This window comes from Gambusia affinis, linkage group LG04 (genome assembly GCF_019740435.1).
Source record: "Gambusia affinis linkage group LG04, SWU_Gaff_1.0, whole genome shotgun sequence".
In the NCBI taxonomy this organism is placed as follows: domain Eukaryota; kingdom Metazoa; phylum Chordata; class Actinopteri; order Cyprinodontiformes; family Poeciliidae; genus Gambusia; species Gambusia affinis.
Genome location: NC_057871.1, coordinates 20541176 through 20559585, shown reverse-complemented (window position 1 = coordinate 20559585; position 18410 = coordinate 20541176). Strand labels below are relative to the sequence as shown.

Here is an 18410-nt window from a genome sequence, read left to right as displayed (position 1 = left end):
TAACAACAACAATAATAATTAGAATAAAAATATTCATCACACTGATCAAATCTGTTAGTTTTAAGGTAATTGACCTTCTTGCTCAAATTAAGCACTTAAATACTATGCAGAGATCAAAACAAAGTCCTTATATGAGCAGAAACACAAACTTCAGCTTCTATTGGAGCTTAAACTCCACAAGCTGAGTTGAAGGTTTCGCGTCAGTACCAGTGAAGTGAAGCGTTGACCGGGAGTGTGACCTTAAGGTTCTGTCTCCCTCCGGTTGGAGTCAGACACTCACCAGCACGTGCGCGGCTCTGAACAGGTAGCTGAAGGGGTAGTACAGCAGGTTGATGAAGGAGGCGGCGTACAGGTCGGCGTAACGCATCACCTGGGAGGCGAACAGAGTCTGTCTGGAGCCGCTGCGGAAAAGGCTCCCCATCATGCCGTAGCACATGTCCATGTCGTGCGTGACTTTCTGAAAGGAGGAAACGGGTGAGAAGAAACGCCGCTTTTATTCTGAATCGGCGAAAGCCGCCCACACTGAAACAATCTGAGGAGCCGCTGGGAGGCGTAGGACGCTGTGAGAACGCTCCAGCCGGCGTTGAAAGCTTGGGAGCAAAGGTGGTGCAGTGATTAAAAACAGCAGCACAGGCGGTACCTTGACTCTCCTCTGAATAGTGCTGATGTCAGGCCTCTCGTTGCTGCTGCTGTCCAGATGTCTGAGGAAAGACGAGGAGAAAGACGATGAGTCCAGGGCGAGGGGGCGGGGCAGTGTGCGGCGGAAACGCATATCAGTTCGCTGAAATGTAGGAAGTCAAAGAGGCGGTGTAACAGCGGGCTATAAATACAAATACGGCCGGCAAATGTGGTTATCAGGTGGCCTGCGTGGGCCGACCCCTCCACACTTCACCCTTTTGACCCCGTTGTTCTCTCAGCCTGCATGCAGACAGCAAAGTGCAGCAGGGCCGGCGGTGGGCACGGCCGGGACAGGAGGACAGGGGGAAATGTTCGAGACAGGAAGTGGACGAAAAGAGGGCCAAAGGGGAACAGCTCTTACTTGTAAAGCTCTGCCAAGAAAACGTCCAGGCTTTGAAGTTCCTCGAATAGCGCTGAGAAACATAAACGGAAAAGCAAAGTGTCAGTGATGAGGATGTGGCCCAGTAGATTTAACCCTTCGATGCGTCTCTAGAAACGTCACATGAAATATCCTCTGCAAACAAAAATGTGTTCTTAAAAAACATAAGTAAAAAATAAAATCCTTTTTTAAAAAAAAAAAAAAAAAACACCCCAAAAAACAAAAGCTAGCATCAAAACTAAACACGGAGACAAAAATATTAATGATATCCAAGTAAAAACATTTACCAAAACAATATCAAGTGTTTAAAACATTTTAAGCAAAATACAGTGACAAAAATTACTGTACCATAAATATTTGTTAATAGTTTTAATTTTTTTAATGTACAAAGACGAGTCCTGATCAAATGAATCAAATAATAAACCGTTTTAACCTCTAACCTGCTAAGTTGTTGCCATGATGTAACTCTAGTGTATTATCTGAAACAACATGTATGATTTAAGGTCAACACACTAAATGGTAAAACATTATTAAAATCAGCATCAATTTGATCATACATCAACTATCAAAGTATTTTAAAACTTTGACCCTTAAACAGGCTGCATTTTTTTTTCTACATAAAACTGATTTGTAATCCTTTATTTATGTTAAAATACATTTCAAACATTATTTATGTTTAAATATTGCAACCTGGTGAATGTAATGCAAACACAGACCGGGTGAGGGTCTGTGACCAAAACGTTTCATTATTAAAGGTTTTTAAGGTTAACACTGTGTGACAGTTTATCCCTTATTTTTATGCAGATATATATTTTTAAAAAAGTTTGGCATTATTTGGTCATTTTCTCGGTCGAATTAAATTTTTAAAAATGATGCAAAACTTTCCAGCTTGACATAATCAACTTCTACTTAGCTGTATTGGTTTTATAGTTTGTTTTGATTAAAGTATATTCAGATCGAATCACTAATTTGTTTTCTGTAGAAAAAGCAGAAATTGTAGCCGACACCTTCTGGCTCTATGAGGTAGGAATTTTGACTCAGGCCTGATTCTGTCTTATTTTGAAGTTCTCACGGTACCAAAAGATGAAACTCAAACAGCGTTTCTCTCTTACAACTCTTGTCGGTCCAGACGTGCAGCTCCTGGGCCAGCTCAGGAATCACCAGGAACGTTCTCCAGCCCTGGCGCTTCTTCGACTTGAGGATGTCTCCGAAGATATGGTCCCCGATGTACAAAATGTCCTTCCCTTTGGCTCCCAGCAGGTCACACACGATGTCTGAGGAACCTTAGGGTAGTAACATGTTCATTAATTACACCTCCGGCTCTTCAATGATAAAAATAAGAAGCAGGAACACTGAAAAATCGAAGACGTGCTCGTCTCACCTCCTGAGTACACTATGCCGTGCTGCAGAGGTCCTGTGTAGGTTCCAATCTTTAGACGTCCTGTGGTCTGGATTGAAGACGCAAATTACAATGGCCCAAGTAAAGATCTTCACCAGACTAAACACATCTGTATTTTTAAAGTTGCATCGACTTCTTTCGCATTTGGACGCAAATTCTGTTAACTGTTTTCGCTCTGAATTTATTTAGAGGGAACCTGCTTTCAAAAATTCTAAGTTGTCCAAACGCCAAGGACGATGTGACGTGGCCACAGAGTCGGAGTCTGCGTCCTGCTTCGTGTCCGCTCACCGTGTCGACCTGTCGGAGGACGGTTCCCTCCCCGAAGAAGACGGGCTTCCTGGCGTCCACCAGGATCAGGTCGAAGTAGGACTGCCAGGGCTTGTGAGCGGTACCGGGCTGTGGAGGGTGGAAGCCCAAACAAACCGCAAGAGTTACCAAAAAAAAAAACTTACAGGAAAACGGCACGTTTTTCACTTTCTACCTGCTATTTGAGCAAAATTGATCTTACCTTGGGGCCGTGGTGAAAGTCAAACAGGTAAGTCATAATTTTCTGTGAGGAAAAAGTGTTTGGATGTAAAGCACCTGCATCAAAAATTTAATAACAACTAACTAAACAACAACAACAACAAAAATCCCTAAAAGCATTTCGGTTGTTCTCGTATAAACAGTTAGCCGTCTGCACTCACGTCCGTGTATTTGTAGTCGCTGTTGGTAGCCAGGAAAATCTTGGCCACTTCATTCATCCGGCTCAGGAGAAGTGGGAGCTTCCCCTGATGGGAACCGAGAGGAGAGAAAAAAGAAAGAAAAAAAAAAAGCTTTAGGCATCTTCACAAAGAATGTGACACAATGTGTGTGGCTCTCATAGCAGAGGACACCTGCTGCATGCAAAGTACTCACATCTCTCACTACGTACTTCTCCAGGTTTTCCACAGTTTTCTCCTTCAGCGTTCCCTGAAAAGACAAAGAAACACGTATAACACAACATGCTCTGGCTTGCTGAAAACTTTCACGGGTTGGGGGATTCCACACCGTAATAATGTTACTTAAATCATTAGCTGCATGAACTTTACCTTGAAGTGAACCCAGTCCACCGCGTCCCGAACGTCCTGGAACATGCTCTTGTAGGACATGAAGAGGTCGCCGTTCTTGAAGCCCGTTTCACAGCTAGGGGAGGAGGGGGAAAGAGAGACACGCGCACAGCCGTCGGACAGGCCATATCTTTACAGAGGGTCTTTAAAAACATGACATTTGTTTCTTTTTGTTTGCTTTTAAATGGGATAGCCTTCCCTTGTTGGAGGGTCCCCAGCCAAACAGGAAAGCATTCTCCCCCTAAAAGACCAACAACCAGGTTTCAGAGGACAAAGGACATGCAGCCATTCCAGATTACATTCTCAAAAGAAATTAAAAATCAATTACAGGCCATTAATCCTCCTTTACAGAAGTGCTAAAAAGATTATGGAAGATTATTTCATTTTATGTGGATAGTTAGTGAGATTTCCTTTTTACTGCTATTAATCTGACAAGGATCCATGCGCCTACTGTCTGGTATTAATTCTGTAATTCTATTAAAAATAAACAGGTCTGACTGAAGTCCCATGAGGAAACCATTTAATAAGAATTAGCTGACATTAGCCTTTAGGACACCAGGACGCTCCCATGCTTTGGGCCATTTGCTCTCTGCCCTGTGTGGCTTGCAAATGTCTTTGTGTCAACATGCAGAGCCCAGAAACTTTGCTGTTGCACGACATGTAACCTGGCAGAGACGTTCTTACCTTGTGTATCGGTCACAGTTGGAGAAGAAATCCACAAGACAAGCAAAAAGGTAGGTTTCTTTAAAAAGAATAAAATAAAATAAAATAAAGTCAGTCAGACTTTTGCTTGGGTGTAAATTTTCTGGAGAAGTCTCCACCAACCTTACCCGGCAGGTTGAAGAGTGTGTTAAGGATATAAAAGCGCTCCGTGTCGTCCCTCTGGATAAACTTGTTGGGGTATCGTTCACGGATATCAGGCCTGGGAGAAGAAAAAAAAACAAACCAAAGAGAGACAGAGAGAGAGAAAAAAGAAAAATATATTTACTTATTTCTATATAGATGTATATTTATTTCTGAGACGCAGAAAGGAAACCAGCTTACCCTCGGAGGAAGTTAAACCCATGGACACAAACCAGGATGTTGCCATAAGCATCAACCTTTAGTAGGTTCCCATACATGGTGTCAAACACAAGGCCTCTGAAGAGGGAGGGGAAACAAAAGCCAAAAACTTTACTTTATTGGGATTTTTGAGATAGACAATCAGCAAGTAATGAATAATTGTGATGTGGCAGGGAAATGACACGAATGGAAAAAAAAAAAATGCTACAACTGAAAATATTAAAAATGCAGCGTGCACTTATAGTCAGCCCCCTTTAATTAGACACCCACACACAGAGATACAGTTGTGGAGGAGTTCAAAGCAGAGTTAAACTGCAAAAGAAGATCACAAGCTTTGGAAATTTCACAGAGTTCTGCTGCAAAATGAAGAGAGAAAATTACTCTGAATACAAATAGAGCTTCTGTGGAAGGAGGTTCACCCTCCTGCAGGACAAACACGCAGCCAGAGCTATAATTTACATCTATTAGAACGGCCCAGTCAAAGTCCGGACCTAACTCCAACTGAGAATGTGTGGTGGGACTTGAGCAATACTTTACTTAGCATCTTATTTTACAGTTTAACAGGAGCCATTCGGTATTTAAGGAAAAAGGGGATGAATGGGTTGGTCATCAGTGTCAGAACAGCTCTTGGTGTGTCCAGTTTGGTCTGACCTGGTGGGAAATGAAGGATCGTAGACGAAGCTGAGCAGCTCCTGGGGATAACCAATGGACACCAGCCTCTCCACCGTCAGTTCAAAGCCCAACGACTCGTACTCAGGTGACTTGTAGACTAAGTATCAGAACACACAAATATTTAGTTTAACACCTTTTAATAGATTTACAGTGCTGTAAATCTATTAACAATTAAATCTATTAACGGATTTAACAGAATCAGAAAAGGTTTGTGTTTCATTTTCTATTGGCAACATTTTTTTTTTATTTTGTTGATGTTTGACATTTAGTGTTCAAATTCTGAAGCTAGGAACTGAAACTTTGATACTAATTGTCTTTTTAATGTCTCATTGTGTTTCCCTAAGCGATGAATCCAACAAAAGTTATTTAGCTTTCTGGCTAAAGAAAACCCCCCAAAACAATTTGTCTGATTGAGATTTGGACTGAAAACGTATGATCTATGCTATTTAAACCAAGAATGCTGTAGTACCAATGCTACACCAGTAGGTGGCGAGAGAATAAGCTTGAAAATTACAAGAAGATACTGAGCATGGCTAAGACTGTGCTAGGCTAAAGAAGCTCCCAAAACAATTGTAGCTTGTTTAGCTTGCAGGAGGCCTCTGCTTCTCATATTTATTGTTTAACTGATTAACAATTGGATGGCAAAACATGCCTCATACAAGATATTTTATTTATTTTTTACAGATTTTGAACAGAGTGAAGCTAACACCATGCCAACTAATGAGTTCTGGGTTGGTTTTTATTTATTTATTTTATCTTAAATGCAAACTGTATGTATTTTTGTACAGTTTAGGCCTAATGACTGCTCTGAGTATGTTGTTTTTTCAGCATATTCACTTTTATTTTTGCCTACTCTTGTTAACAATTAATCAATCACTGTACTACGGTGGCCCCGAATGAAATGCAGCAAACAAAAAGAGAGACGCAAACAAAAAAGAAGACACCCCCGAATGAAATGCAGCAAACAAAAAAGAAAACACCCCCAAATGAAATGCAGCAAACAAAAAAGAAAACACCCCCGAATGAAATGCAGCAAACAAAAAATAAAACACCCCAAAATGAAATGCAGCAAACAAAAAAGAAAACACCCCCGAATGGAATGCAGGAAACAAAAAGAGAGACGCAAACAAAAAAGAAGACACCCCCGAATGGAATGCAGGAAACAAAAAAGAAAACATCCCCGAATGAAATGCAGCAAACAAAAAGTGTTGAAAACGGAAATGCTCCAGACCACTAGGGGGAGTCAAAGAAAATAGTATTCATTTCTATGGGACCAGATGCAAGATTCAGAGAATAATATAATATTTATAATATTTATAATTTATAACATAATATTTATAATAATATTATAAATATTATAAAAGAAGACATATTATATTATTATAATAATATTATAAAAGATGGCGTATCTGAAAAGAAATATAGTAATACGTACCTTTACTTTCTTTCAAATTTCTTTCTCTGAATCTTGCATCTGGTCCCATAGAAATGAATACTATTTTCTTTGACTCCCCCTAGTGGTCTGGAGCACTTCCGTTTTCAACACTTTTTGTTTGCTGCATTTCATTCGGGGGTGTCTTCTTTTTTGTTTGCTGCATTTTATTTGCTTTTTGTTGGCCGCATTTAATTTGTGCGCGTGTCTTTTTTTTGTTTGCATGTTTTCTCTTTTGCTGCGCATTTGCACCTGTCGGCCACCGACAATTACGTCCATAATTGATTCAACACGATTAATCATTTCAGTCCTGATACAATGTTTCCAATTTTAACTTATGCCCAAAAGACAGAGTCTAATATCATTATTCTGTTGACATGTTTTCACTCTCTAGCAGATCCTCCCCCTCTAGATGGGGGCCATTTTCTGCCAGCTCGAACATACAGCGCACAACTTCGCAAAGAAAGCTGATCAAGTGTGAAAATAATAAGGCCTTAACATTTCATCTGCAGTTCATAAGAGCTCTGTGGAGACTGATGAGGCTCTTCCTCGTCATCGCCTGTACTCGGTATTTACACCATACTCTGGAAATATAAACATAGGCTGATGCTAAGAAAAGGCTGGCACAAGATTAAAATGCTTTCTTATGCTTGGGGGGAAAAAATAGGAATATGTCAGATGTTATAAATACGCAAGAAAGAATGTTCTCTGTGTTGTCGGCCTCCCAGTGGGGCGCAGGGAGGACCCAGGGGAGCTGAACCGGTTGATGATTCTTAAGGGGGCAGTAAACAGCGGAGCAAACAGGAAAACATCTGCAGTGTTCTGTGAAAAAAACACACAGCGGCAAGCTAAAAAATGATTTGGGCTGAAAAAAACTAGCTAATTTTTGGATTAAGTAAAACTCTCCAGAAGAACAAGCCTGTTCCTGCATTATCATTATGCACCGTGTTGCAGCTCGGCTCCCCCCTCCTCTCCTTTGCTTTTCTCACAGTAAACTGAGGGTTTGGGCTCACTGCCCAGAGCCGCTGCTAACATCCCCATCCACTCCTTTTTGCTCACTTGTTGTAATCCTCTTGAAAGTCTGAGGTACAAAGCAAAACAACTAAAACAAAAAAAAAAACTAAACTAAAAAGAAAACAAAAAAAACCCCATCTATTTTGAGAGTTGTTTCCCCTCGATCACCTTTGCCATCATCACTCTCTGTATTTAGTTCAGTGATTTACCTGAGAGCACTCGTTCCCTCACATGAGTACAATCAGTACTGGCTGAATGAAAGGCCAATCAGGCTGGCCATCTATCATAACTATGTTCTTTCTTTTTCTTTTTCTTTTTAATTGTAAACTTGAAACATAATTACACACCTCCATAAGTCAAATGAAACACAAACTCCCATTTTAACAAGGTTTGCATTCCACAAACAGGCTGGGTTGAAACTCTGATTACTTCAAAAGGCATTTAAATCCCTTTGCATTACAATCAATGCAGACTATTGAGTACATTTTTTTTCTGCAAGGTTTTGAAGAAATAGGAGTGTTTTTTTGTTTTTTTTTTTAGCCTGCTCCGCGTTGTCAGAAAGGTTCTGGTTAAGAGATTCTCCAAAGAAAAGTAGGAGCAAAATTCCTCAACAGTGACGTAGAAAGACTTGTCGGCATTAATCGCAATCCGTTTATTAGGATCGGGAGAAAACTACTTTTCTTACATTGAGACAGGTTGTTTTGGATTGCTTTCCCCTTTAATAATTGAGTTATTTTTTTTATTATTTTATGAAACATGACAATATAAAGTCATTAAAAAAAATCTGTAAAAGGACACTTTTCCATGGCACTGTTGGTTTGGTCACTTGGCAGCTGTGGAGGACGCTGGAGGGCTGACTGAATAAAAGATGCGTTAGCTCCAGCTTTTAGTGTTAGTATTCAGGCCATCATTAGTGCAAATAACTTTTTTTCTTAGTAATAAAAAAAAAAAAAGCCTTTTTTTAAAACTTCTCACAGCAACAGAGGATCTTTTCACAAGTAACTAAAGACACTTGATGCCATTTCAGACATTTAGAAGTTAGCGTGATGGGAGATAGTTATTGAGCCGTTTTGCTTATATCCTCATTCAAATCTACGTTGACAGAAAGTTTCTGATTTTTCTACAACAAGGGATCCACCAAAAAACAACAACATAATCAGATTGGAAGTTCATGGTTGCATAATTTGGGTGTCGAGCACTCAACGGTTTCTTGTTGAGTGCTTGACAGTGAAGCATTCCTGCTCTCCTGAGGTCCATGCTAACCAGATGTAGCTCACATTTCTTCTGCTGTCATTTACACACAAACAGACCCTGCTTAGAGCCACAGAGAGACATGACTTCATCTTCACAAATATGTCCGATCTCATCCTTGATCAGATTATTGCCAGATAATTATAGTCCCACTGCCCCCATTGCGTCGTCTCCCCGGGGTTTCGTAGGCCAGGTCAGCTCAGGCCCGCATGTAACACACACCCTTCACCCAGAAGGTAAACAACCCTCACCGCTCTTCAAACACACCACCTAATCCAAGCCTCCCAAACGGGGACACAGTGACTGAACCATGTCACATAACCGTCTATATTAAGGAGCTAACAATATGCGTCTTAATTTATCCGTTTCCATCAGTGTGCAAATGAAAGCCTTGGTTTTAGAATCAGGACATGGTGAGGCCCGCTGTGGAAAAATACAAAGACTCCGGCACCGCCTCGGGGGCCGACATTAAGCCCAAAGTCTGCTGGAAAACTGGGACAAAACTGATAGCATCTCAATGCAATCTATTTCTAAACAGGCTGGCGCAACTGGCGCAGTGACGTAGCAGCAGCACAGATAAAGCGAGGTTGACCTGTCTAATATTGATTTAGCTTAGAAAATATTACCAAATACGTGATGTTTGAGGGGTGTTCCCTCAAGAGTTTGCAGAGGTTAGAATTTTTCAAAAGGTTAAGCAAATTTGTCAGAATAAAAGAGTTTTATGTAAGATATACAGAAAAATGCTCTGATAATGTTTATATAAAACATATAGGATGTTACAAAGAACTTTTTTTTGGAATACTTAGTAAATAAATACATAAATAACAAAAAAAAAATACAGGTTTCAATAGTTGAACTTGGGATGTTTAGTTTTGGTTAATTTAAATATTAAACATTTGCATAAAAACTGGCAAATCTATACAGGCAATTATGAAAGTGATCTTAATATTAGATAAGCACACTTTAAAAAGCACAAAAATCTAATTAGTTCAATCTTTTACATAATGAGGTCAAATATCCACATTCACACTGGTCACTAAACCCATATTTATCTTGAAACTGAAATGTTAAATATAGAAAATCTCAATAAGAAGTTATATTTCTTAGTTTAGATATAAGATAAATGACAATTAGGAGGATCCTAATCCAATCCAGCAATTTATATCTGATGATGAGGACCTGATTCTTCTACATTTTCTACAGGCTTATACTTATACAGACTTCATTTCTACTTTAATATAATTTTTCATATTTGACTCAAAAAGCATTTACTTTGGGAATCGTTATGCAACAGCAATGTGTGATCTCCATGTTCCACAGATCTTTAAATAATACTGAATTTGGCTTCTGATTGCGCAGTTTGGTAAAGAACCATCTCACTGGCCCTTATGCAGCTGATCCAACTTTAATGAGTTTTCACTTCACAAGGAGAAATTAGGAGTTAGATCACAACATTGTTCTGCTTGTAAAACCAAAATAAAAACACTTTCAGCTGCTTCAAATCTTTGTGTGGCCCTGGGAATCCAGAACGAAGGTTTTGATGTCTTTCCCCTGCATTACAGGGTTTTTGCATGTTTCACCAACTCAATTGTAAGACTTTTTAAGACTGTAATGGAGACCTACATCTCCACAGAAATGTATGAACTTTGTCCAGCCAACTGCCAATAAATAACACTGAATAAATAACATACCTTATGCATATTATGTACCTACCTGCTAGTTAGGTATTTAAACCTAGCTAGCAGAGGTATGCTAGCAGTGAGTTACAGGTAGCATCAACCAGAGTCACATGCAATGAGGATGTCTCATTGCCCCAAATATCTAAAGATAAAAAAAATAAAAACGGAATATGCGATTAAATAGTCCAGTCCAGACAAAATCTAAGCCCTGTGTTCAATGTATTCTAGACCTTTTAAAAATGTGGACATTTTTTGTCCACATTTTTTGTCCTGATTCTAAATAAATTAATTAATTTGAAAACTCTTTGTGTTTTCTATGGTTATTTTTGTCTGACATCAAAATTTGACTGAAGATCTGAAACATTTAAGCGTGATAGAAAAGAAAAGACGGAATAAATCTGGAAAGGGGCAAATGCTTTTTACAGCACTACATTCAATAAACGCCAGAAAAGAAGCCGTTCCATCAGAACTGTTTGGAGTGCAAATCACATACATCTTTCTGTCTCTTTAAACAACATTGCTTATGCGCGTCACAAATGTGAACAGTTCCTAAAAAAAAGGCCTGTTGCCATCATCCGGTGGCGATGTTAGGCAGCAGCTATTCAGTGAAACTGATGAGGCACTTAAGTGATGAAAACTGTCCAAAGATACACGATAGCCATGCTTCTAGCAAACATTAACACTTGGTAACAAGCTCCCATAAACTGAGTCATGTCAACAGCTGAGCATCTGGAAAATCTCCTGCTATCCAAACGCGGCGAGGGCCTCCAGAGCCTCACAGGAACCGCGAGTGAATCCCTACCTCAGGGGAGCCACCGCTGCTGAGCCCCACAAACAAATGTGACCCGCTTTTCAAAGGCGGTGAGCATTTATTTTTAGACGTGTGGAGTCCAAAAAACTGGAGCAAAGTCAGAGAACGACAAGGTAGGGCACACAGAGAAACGCTTGGCCCAAAAGATATTCACACGACTTACTTTAACTAACCTGTTCGGATACTCGGGCATATTGGAAATTTAATACATCACCAGGATCTGGAGCTGAGGGGACGTTCATTAATTCAACCATTATTTGCAGTGAAACTGTCTAGAGTCTATCTTATCTTTTTATTTATTTTCAAAAGACAAGCTTAAAAATAAATCCAAAAATATAAAGTTAAACAAGACTAAAAATAAAATTTGATACATAGGGTTTTACTTCCAAATATTAAGTGCAATTTCTTCATAGTTGATCAGATTTTTTTTTTCAATCTCCGCTTTTGCAAACGGAAATGAGTCGCGTCAATGAATATTTAACTTACCTGCTAAAGTGTAGTCCATATCAAACCCAAAGCACTTGATTTTCTCCATTGCCAAGCTTCTATTGACGAAGATTCTGAAGAAATAAATGAGCAAAATGGTGGAAACATGTAAGTTACATTGCTATGATTAACAAATGGACTATTAGAAAATATAAAGACTCTTACAAGAAAGCTGCATTTTCTTACATCAATTTTCCAATGTCAGAAGCGTAAATGAAGCAGTGAAACAAAATCTGAGCGCCTTTAACGATACAAGTTAAAATATTTACCTTGTGTCTGCATATTTTGATAAATGATCACATCTGTTATATGAATTTATTTGATCAGTTTCTTCTGCTACCAATATAAAATTAAATTCTATTTCCATTGATTGTTTATATTAGATTTAAAATCACTATAACAGACCTCCTAATGTTAGATTGCAGTTATTTATTGGCATTTTACTGTAATGTAGGTGTACGTTATAGAAACTACTACTAGTCGTTAAAAGTCAAAAAGGATTTTGCTCCTGAAAATGAAAAAGTGACTAATATTGCAAAAGTCTGAAAAACGTATCAGAATAGCTGTTCTTGGAACGCTGTAATGCTCTCTAGCACATGGAGCAGAGAGCGTCATGGCAACAGTTGGTCTATAAGTTTAACATCATCATCAACTTTTAAACTACAGAAACTCAAGAAAGTCATTAATCATGTAAAATCCAGGAAAAATGGACGACGGCTTCAATTGTATTTCCTTATAAATATAAATAATAAAGAGTAACAGAAAAATATTGCTGAAATCATCTTTCAAATGTGGAAACACAATGTTTACGTAGCCATGTTTACGTAACCATGCCGACACAGAGGAACCACACCGCTAACCTAAGGCCAACAGACCCCCTCTCTCTCTTCGACAGCTCCGCTACAGAAAACCAAACAAATCAAAAGTTCAATCTGCCAAAAATGAGACTTAATCCAGTTATAGAGACAAACAGAAATCAGCCGCTGATATAAAAATTTGTTTAAAACCTCAAAGCTGACTCGGCGCTTATGTGATTCCCAGTCAGAATCACATAATCCTGTTGAAAATCCAAGAATCCGTTGTGAAATACCTGGCAGCAGATCCGTAGTGAACAAGCTCCCATTTAGAGTTCAGTCCAAGATATGACTGGCAGTGCATTCTGAGTGAAATAAACATTAGTTTGCCTCTGCGTTGGTCTGATCTGCCCCAGCTGCACGGTGAAGCTCTGGCACCCTGAACAATAAACACCCCCCCACACACACACACACACACACACACCTCCGGCCCCCTCCCTCACTCTTTGCTTTCTTGTCATTCAGAAATTTTCTGACTTGTTGCAAAACTGATTGTGGCCCTTCCGCGTCATTCTCTGTTGTTGTTCGTCGGGGTGGTGGGGGTGGGGGGTTGTTGTTGAGCAGTGCGATGATGTTTGTTTGTTTGCCCCTCAAAGACATCTAGAATAATCCCAAGTCAGGTAGGGTCATGAGAGCCGGAGCGACAGCTGCTCACTTTCCTCAGGTGAGGCTCAGAACACACACCGGTAAGCTTCAGACCTATCATCTTCTGGACTCATTTAGTATTCACGCTCCAAACTGTCGGAAGTCTTTGACAAACATCCAGGAAAATGTTTCCCAGGCGATTACGTCACCTGTAGCTCAAACAGATGTACTCCAGTTTCCATGTGAGGCTTAACGCAGCATTTATTCTTTATTCTCTGACATTTCTGCTTTTGAAGACTTAATTTTCGGAAAATCTGGATTTTAAAGTAATAATAATAACAAACTTTTCTGCCCGATCCCAATTTCTGGCTTTTATTTTTGTACTTCTGACCTGTCCTTCCATTTCTGACAGTTCCTATTTCTTGTTCTTTTTATGAAAGGCTATAAACATCCATCCATCCATCCATTTTCTAACACCCTTGTTCCTAGTAGGGTCAGGAGGGTTGCTGGTGTCTATCTCTAGCTAATGTTCTGGGCGAGAGGCGCAGTTCACCCTGGACAGGTCGCCAGTCTGTCGCAGGGCTACAAACAGAAAACAGAAAAAACAAAGAGCCACAAGCTCTTTGTCAGATGTATTAGTTTTGAATCTAACAGAAGATGAATGGATTTTAAGATTGGCCCCATTTTTTTGATCTGGAAAGAGCTGAACCAGCAGTCGACTTATTTATCACGCTGAATGGAATAAAAAAGTCACGACCAGAGATTTTATCATAACAAAGAATTTTGCCAAAAACTGCTTAAAACTTCTAGTCAAAACATAAACAAGAGGGAAAACCCCCCCCACTGAAAACAAAGTTTGCTTAGATTTTAAGTTTAAGATAAAAAGTTGAAACCTGATATATTTAACAATAGACTTCACCCTCCATTTAAGTAACAACGTATACAAATGTTATCACTTGATTATTAAGAGGTACAATCTTCAGTATTTACTTCACTACTTTAGTATTTACTGCTCAACAATCAGAGAGTAGCATACTACTTTATTTTTAACATTTCTGAGCGCTGTGGGGGTTATAAGTCACTTTGAGCCAAGGATTTCAATCTAAATCTTTCCTATTTTTATGCGGATGACATCTAATATGCAACCTTTAGCCGGAGGGCGGTGGGAGGCAATGAACGGCCATAAAAGATAATCCGTGCTCCTCCTGAGCTCGACTATATTGAAAATGGGTGTGGGCGACTTGATTACAGTAGTCAGCCGCGACTTTGGTCTTGCTGACAACGGCGTACAAACATCTCCGACGGGCCGTGAACACCAGAGAAGCCCTTAATTACTTTAGCTGTAGATGGAAGCAGCTGCGGGACGCCCTGCCAGATTCTTTCCACTCCTCTCTAATCTCACGCAGATGGCGATTGGACTCTGGGAGTTTTATCTGTGCGGGTCAAAGTCATCCGTCCGCTGTGACGTGATCTCCGGGGGCACTCTGTGTGACAAACAATCCCATTTACACAAACGTTTGAACTGATCAAGAACTTCTTATGCAAATGCATCGTATAAATCAGCAGGTAATTGTTGTCCCGCACAGCACCTGTGGCTCTTTTGCGTGCATGGGCGTCTGATGGGAGGGGAGGGGTCGTGGACTCAGCGACCTTTGCCCCGACAGGACACACAAACCCAACAGATAAGTGACAGTTTTATAAACCCTCTGAGCACGGGATATGATATGATGGCAGGGAGGAACAACGGCGCCCATTGTCCCCCAACCCTCCGAGTTAAACATTGAACAGCCACTCACAGTAAAATACTGTAACCATGAATGGATGTTTCCTCACAACAGGCCGGGTTCCCCCTCCTCTCCCCATCATCAGCAGACAGACACAGAGCGAAGACTATCAGAGGCAACAGCGATTGGACGAAATAAAGGACAGAGCAATGCATTTGAATTCACTGCCAGTCGCAACAAGACATATTTGCTGACCGACAGCAAACTTCTGATTCATGCATTCATTTCCTGGAGCCCAATAGTCTGATGACATTTGCCACCAGGCAGCAAGAAAAGCTGCACAGAGCCAAACAACCACCCTTAAGAAATACGTGACTGAATATGCGATCAAAGGTGGCAATAACCCAGAGACTCTACACAGTGGATGAGTTCTCAGACCACAAGAGCACGTTTCCATACAACTTTTTTTTTTTTTTTTAGCTTGAGGATGCATTTGAGTGTCTTGAGTCAGAATCAACTTAAAAACTCTGAACGCACACTTCGGTTTGGGCTCGTTGCATTTAAAAACACTTCATCCAGTGAGCAGCACAGACTTGTTACCTCTCCATGTCAGGAATTATATCAAGCCGACAATCCTCCACCAGCCTTTTAAGTCAGACTTCTAGCTTTGCTGCCTCAACTACATGATGGAAGCAGTGATTTTCTATATGCTAATGAATGCACTAGAAACAAAACAAAAAACATGGTGCCATTTCAAAATGGGCAACCGATGAGCAAACGTTGTGAAGGTTAGCTTCTAAAAATAATAATAAAAAAAAACATTCAGAAATTAATTTTCTAACCATCCAGAGTCAAATTGCAGAATGGAAATACAAACTCCTCATTTCTGACCTTTTACACACATTTAGTTACTTCTACTACTTTAAAATGCCTGTAATAATACATTCTGGCTGATCATCGATCTTTAAAAAGCCTGACGTGGCGATTACAATTTTGGATGACACCAACTTTTTTCTTTGGAAAGTTGCTACATTGGAGTCAGTGCAGTGACTATTGCTAACTCCACAGATGCAGATCCGGTGAGCGGTTCTGTAAGCCAGTCAGCTCTCATGGCAAAGCAAAAGAGGACTTTGGTTGATTTTCAGACGTTTGCGTCGGTAGCCAAATTGAATTTCTCATGCAAGTATCGGCCGATCGCCAGTCTCCCAAAATTAAGGAAATTGCAGGAGATTTATCAGCGCACCCCTTTTCACCATAACACCGGATATGGTCAAATTAAATCTTCCAAGATGAGTTTCTACAAAACTGAAGCTGTTCTGATCAAAATCTGCCATCCAGGTCAAAGTATTTCTTACACGAACAAGTATAAAATAATCCTTAAATGACCACATGACTTTCCAGTTTGTTTATTTTATTCCTTAGATGGTTACATGTAACGCTGATGGTGTGCATCTCTATCCAGCAACAGGAAGATCTCATCTACAACAGAAGCTTATTTAAATTCTCTCTGAAGTCTAAACAAGTTGGTGAGGAATAAGTAGTAGAATTGTATTCTTCTGGTGGCTAGCGAACGCACCACGGCCTGGTGATGTCTTCAGCCTGCTGGAGGCTGCCAACTCTGAACGCAGCTGAGCTCTGGCTCAGACAGACAGGAAGAAAAGGGCACAAAAAAGAAAAAAGAATCCATGAAGATGTTGTGGTCAACCAATCTGAACCAGGCTTTATCGACCCGATCCGATTAGGTTGCGTAACAAGTCTTGTGCACCATCAGCGTTGTATTTTTGTTGGTCCAGTGTTTCCATGTGAATTCCGGTTAAAAAAAAAAAAAGGGAGAAAAAAAATGTTTGTTTCCTACACAAATATGCAGGGGAGACTTTTCACTTTCACTGTTTTTTAGTTTAGTTGAGTGTGATCCAGAGAGAGGAACCACAAAGACCCCGTCAGCCCCACGGCGCACCAGTCTGGAGAGCCTTTCCCAGAATAAACAGGGCTTTATTCTGGGAAAGCCAGGATAAACCTTTCCATTTCAGGTTTATGAAATGGAAACCTGTGTGAGACACAATTCTGTCTCACACAGACAGAATTGTGTGAGATTCCCCATTTCTGAAGTGAGTAACCGGCTGGGCAGTGATCCAAATGAGGTTCTGTGAGTAAACCATTTCAACCAGAAGAAGAAAACCCATGCTTCTGTTCTGGTTCAGGTTCTGGTCTGAAAAGGACACAGATTTTCTTTCTCTGATTCACTTCCAGTTCTTTTCTTCTCCCATGTGTTTTATTTTATTATTCAAACATACTGTTGGATATCTTACTCAAAATCAGGCCACCAGTTCTTTCTTTAAACCTCAGACACCAAAAACCTAAAAAGGTTCAGTCTTTAAACTATTTCATAAAGTGTTTTTTCCTTCACATTTTGTTTTTTTAGTTTGTTTATGTAATTATTAGAAAAGATTGGCGTTACTACTAATAAGCTAATTCTGTATCTTATTACTGACCAGCTGCAATAATTATTCACTGATAATTTAAGCATTAATATTGTTAATGCTTACATAAAAATATAATACAAACGTTCCAATTATCCCTTGTTTAAAACGTGCATCAACACAGCCGCTCAGTGAAGAGGGATTCAATCTTCAAGATATCTATTGCACATATATTAAGACTGGTTAGTTTTATTCATGAGACAACACAATAACATAGTTTAATGTAGCCCAAAAAATAGGCTTTTCTAACAGTTTCGTGAAACATGATAATAGATACAGAGGAATCCAAATCTCAAGATTACATCATATAAATGTGCAGTCAGTCTTATCCATCACAAGCTGACAGTGCCAGAGTTCTTATCATGCTTCTCATTCTACCTGGATGTTCTCCAGGTCATTCGTAGATGAGCTCCTTACCTGTGGTAGGGCTCCCTCCTGTACTTCTTCATGGCAACGCCGTCCATATTGGCTGGCAGGTCTGCATAGTTTTGCAATCTGTCACTCCATGAAGTCATCATCTTTTAAATGTGTCAGTGTCTGGGGAAAAGAAAAAAAAAAAGTATGGGGGGGGGGAAGTTCTGAAATAACTGAATTTATGTCTGACTCATAATCACTGTTTTAGTATTAATTAAAAGTATTAATTTAATGTTTTCATTTCATTTTTCAATGTTTTCTTGCATCTGTCTCTACGGTATCTACATGCACACTTATGATTGTGGCCCATCTGTTCTACGTTTTGTTCTGTCTGATAAACACTTTATTTATGTCACTTAGCATTTTCTGGCCCTTTTGTTCTGTCCATATTTTTTCTGTGAA

At 39.8% G+C, this 18410-nt stretch overlaps 1 protein-coding gene across 2 annotated transcripts in view; it reads right to left on the bottom strand.

Moving 5' to 3' along the window:
* Positions 1-18410, bottom strand: part of nt5c2b (5'-nucleotidase, cytosolic IIb) — a 30132-nt gene that overhangs the window by 3728 nt on the left and 7994 nt on the right. Inside the window, exons 3-18 of one of the 2 annotated variants that reach the window (XM_044114204.1) lie at positions 18012-18131; positions 11952-12025; positions 5258-5375; positions 4589-4684; positions 4375-4466; positions 4229-4286; positions 3527-3620; positions 3354-3407; positions 3143-3226; positions 2965-3006; positions 2745-2852; positions 2439-2505; positions 2170-2340; positions 1040-1091; positions 641-701; positions 281-457 (exon numbers count right to left, since the gene is read on the bottom strand). In XM_044114204.1, the coding sequence (XP_043970139.1) occupies positions 281-457; positions 641-701; positions 1040-1091; positions 2170-2340; positions 2439-2505; positions 2745-2852; positions 2965-3006; positions 3143-3226; positions 3354-3407; positions 3527-3620; positions 4229-4286; positions 4375-4466; positions 4589-4684; positions 5258-5375; positions 11952-12025; positions 18012-18112 (1449 nt within the window). In that variant the 5' untranslated portion in view covers positions 18113-18131. Of the gene's footprint in view, positions 1-280; positions 458-640; positions 702-1039; positions 1092-2169; positions 2341-2438; positions 2506-2744; positions 2853-2964; positions 3007-3142; positions 3227-3353; positions 3408-3526; positions 3621-4228; positions 4287-4374; positions 4467-4588; positions 4685-5257; positions 5376-11951; positions 12026-13041; positions 13125-18011; positions 18132-18410 lie in introns of those variants that run through there. The other variant, XM_044114205.1, reaches the window with a different exon arrangement.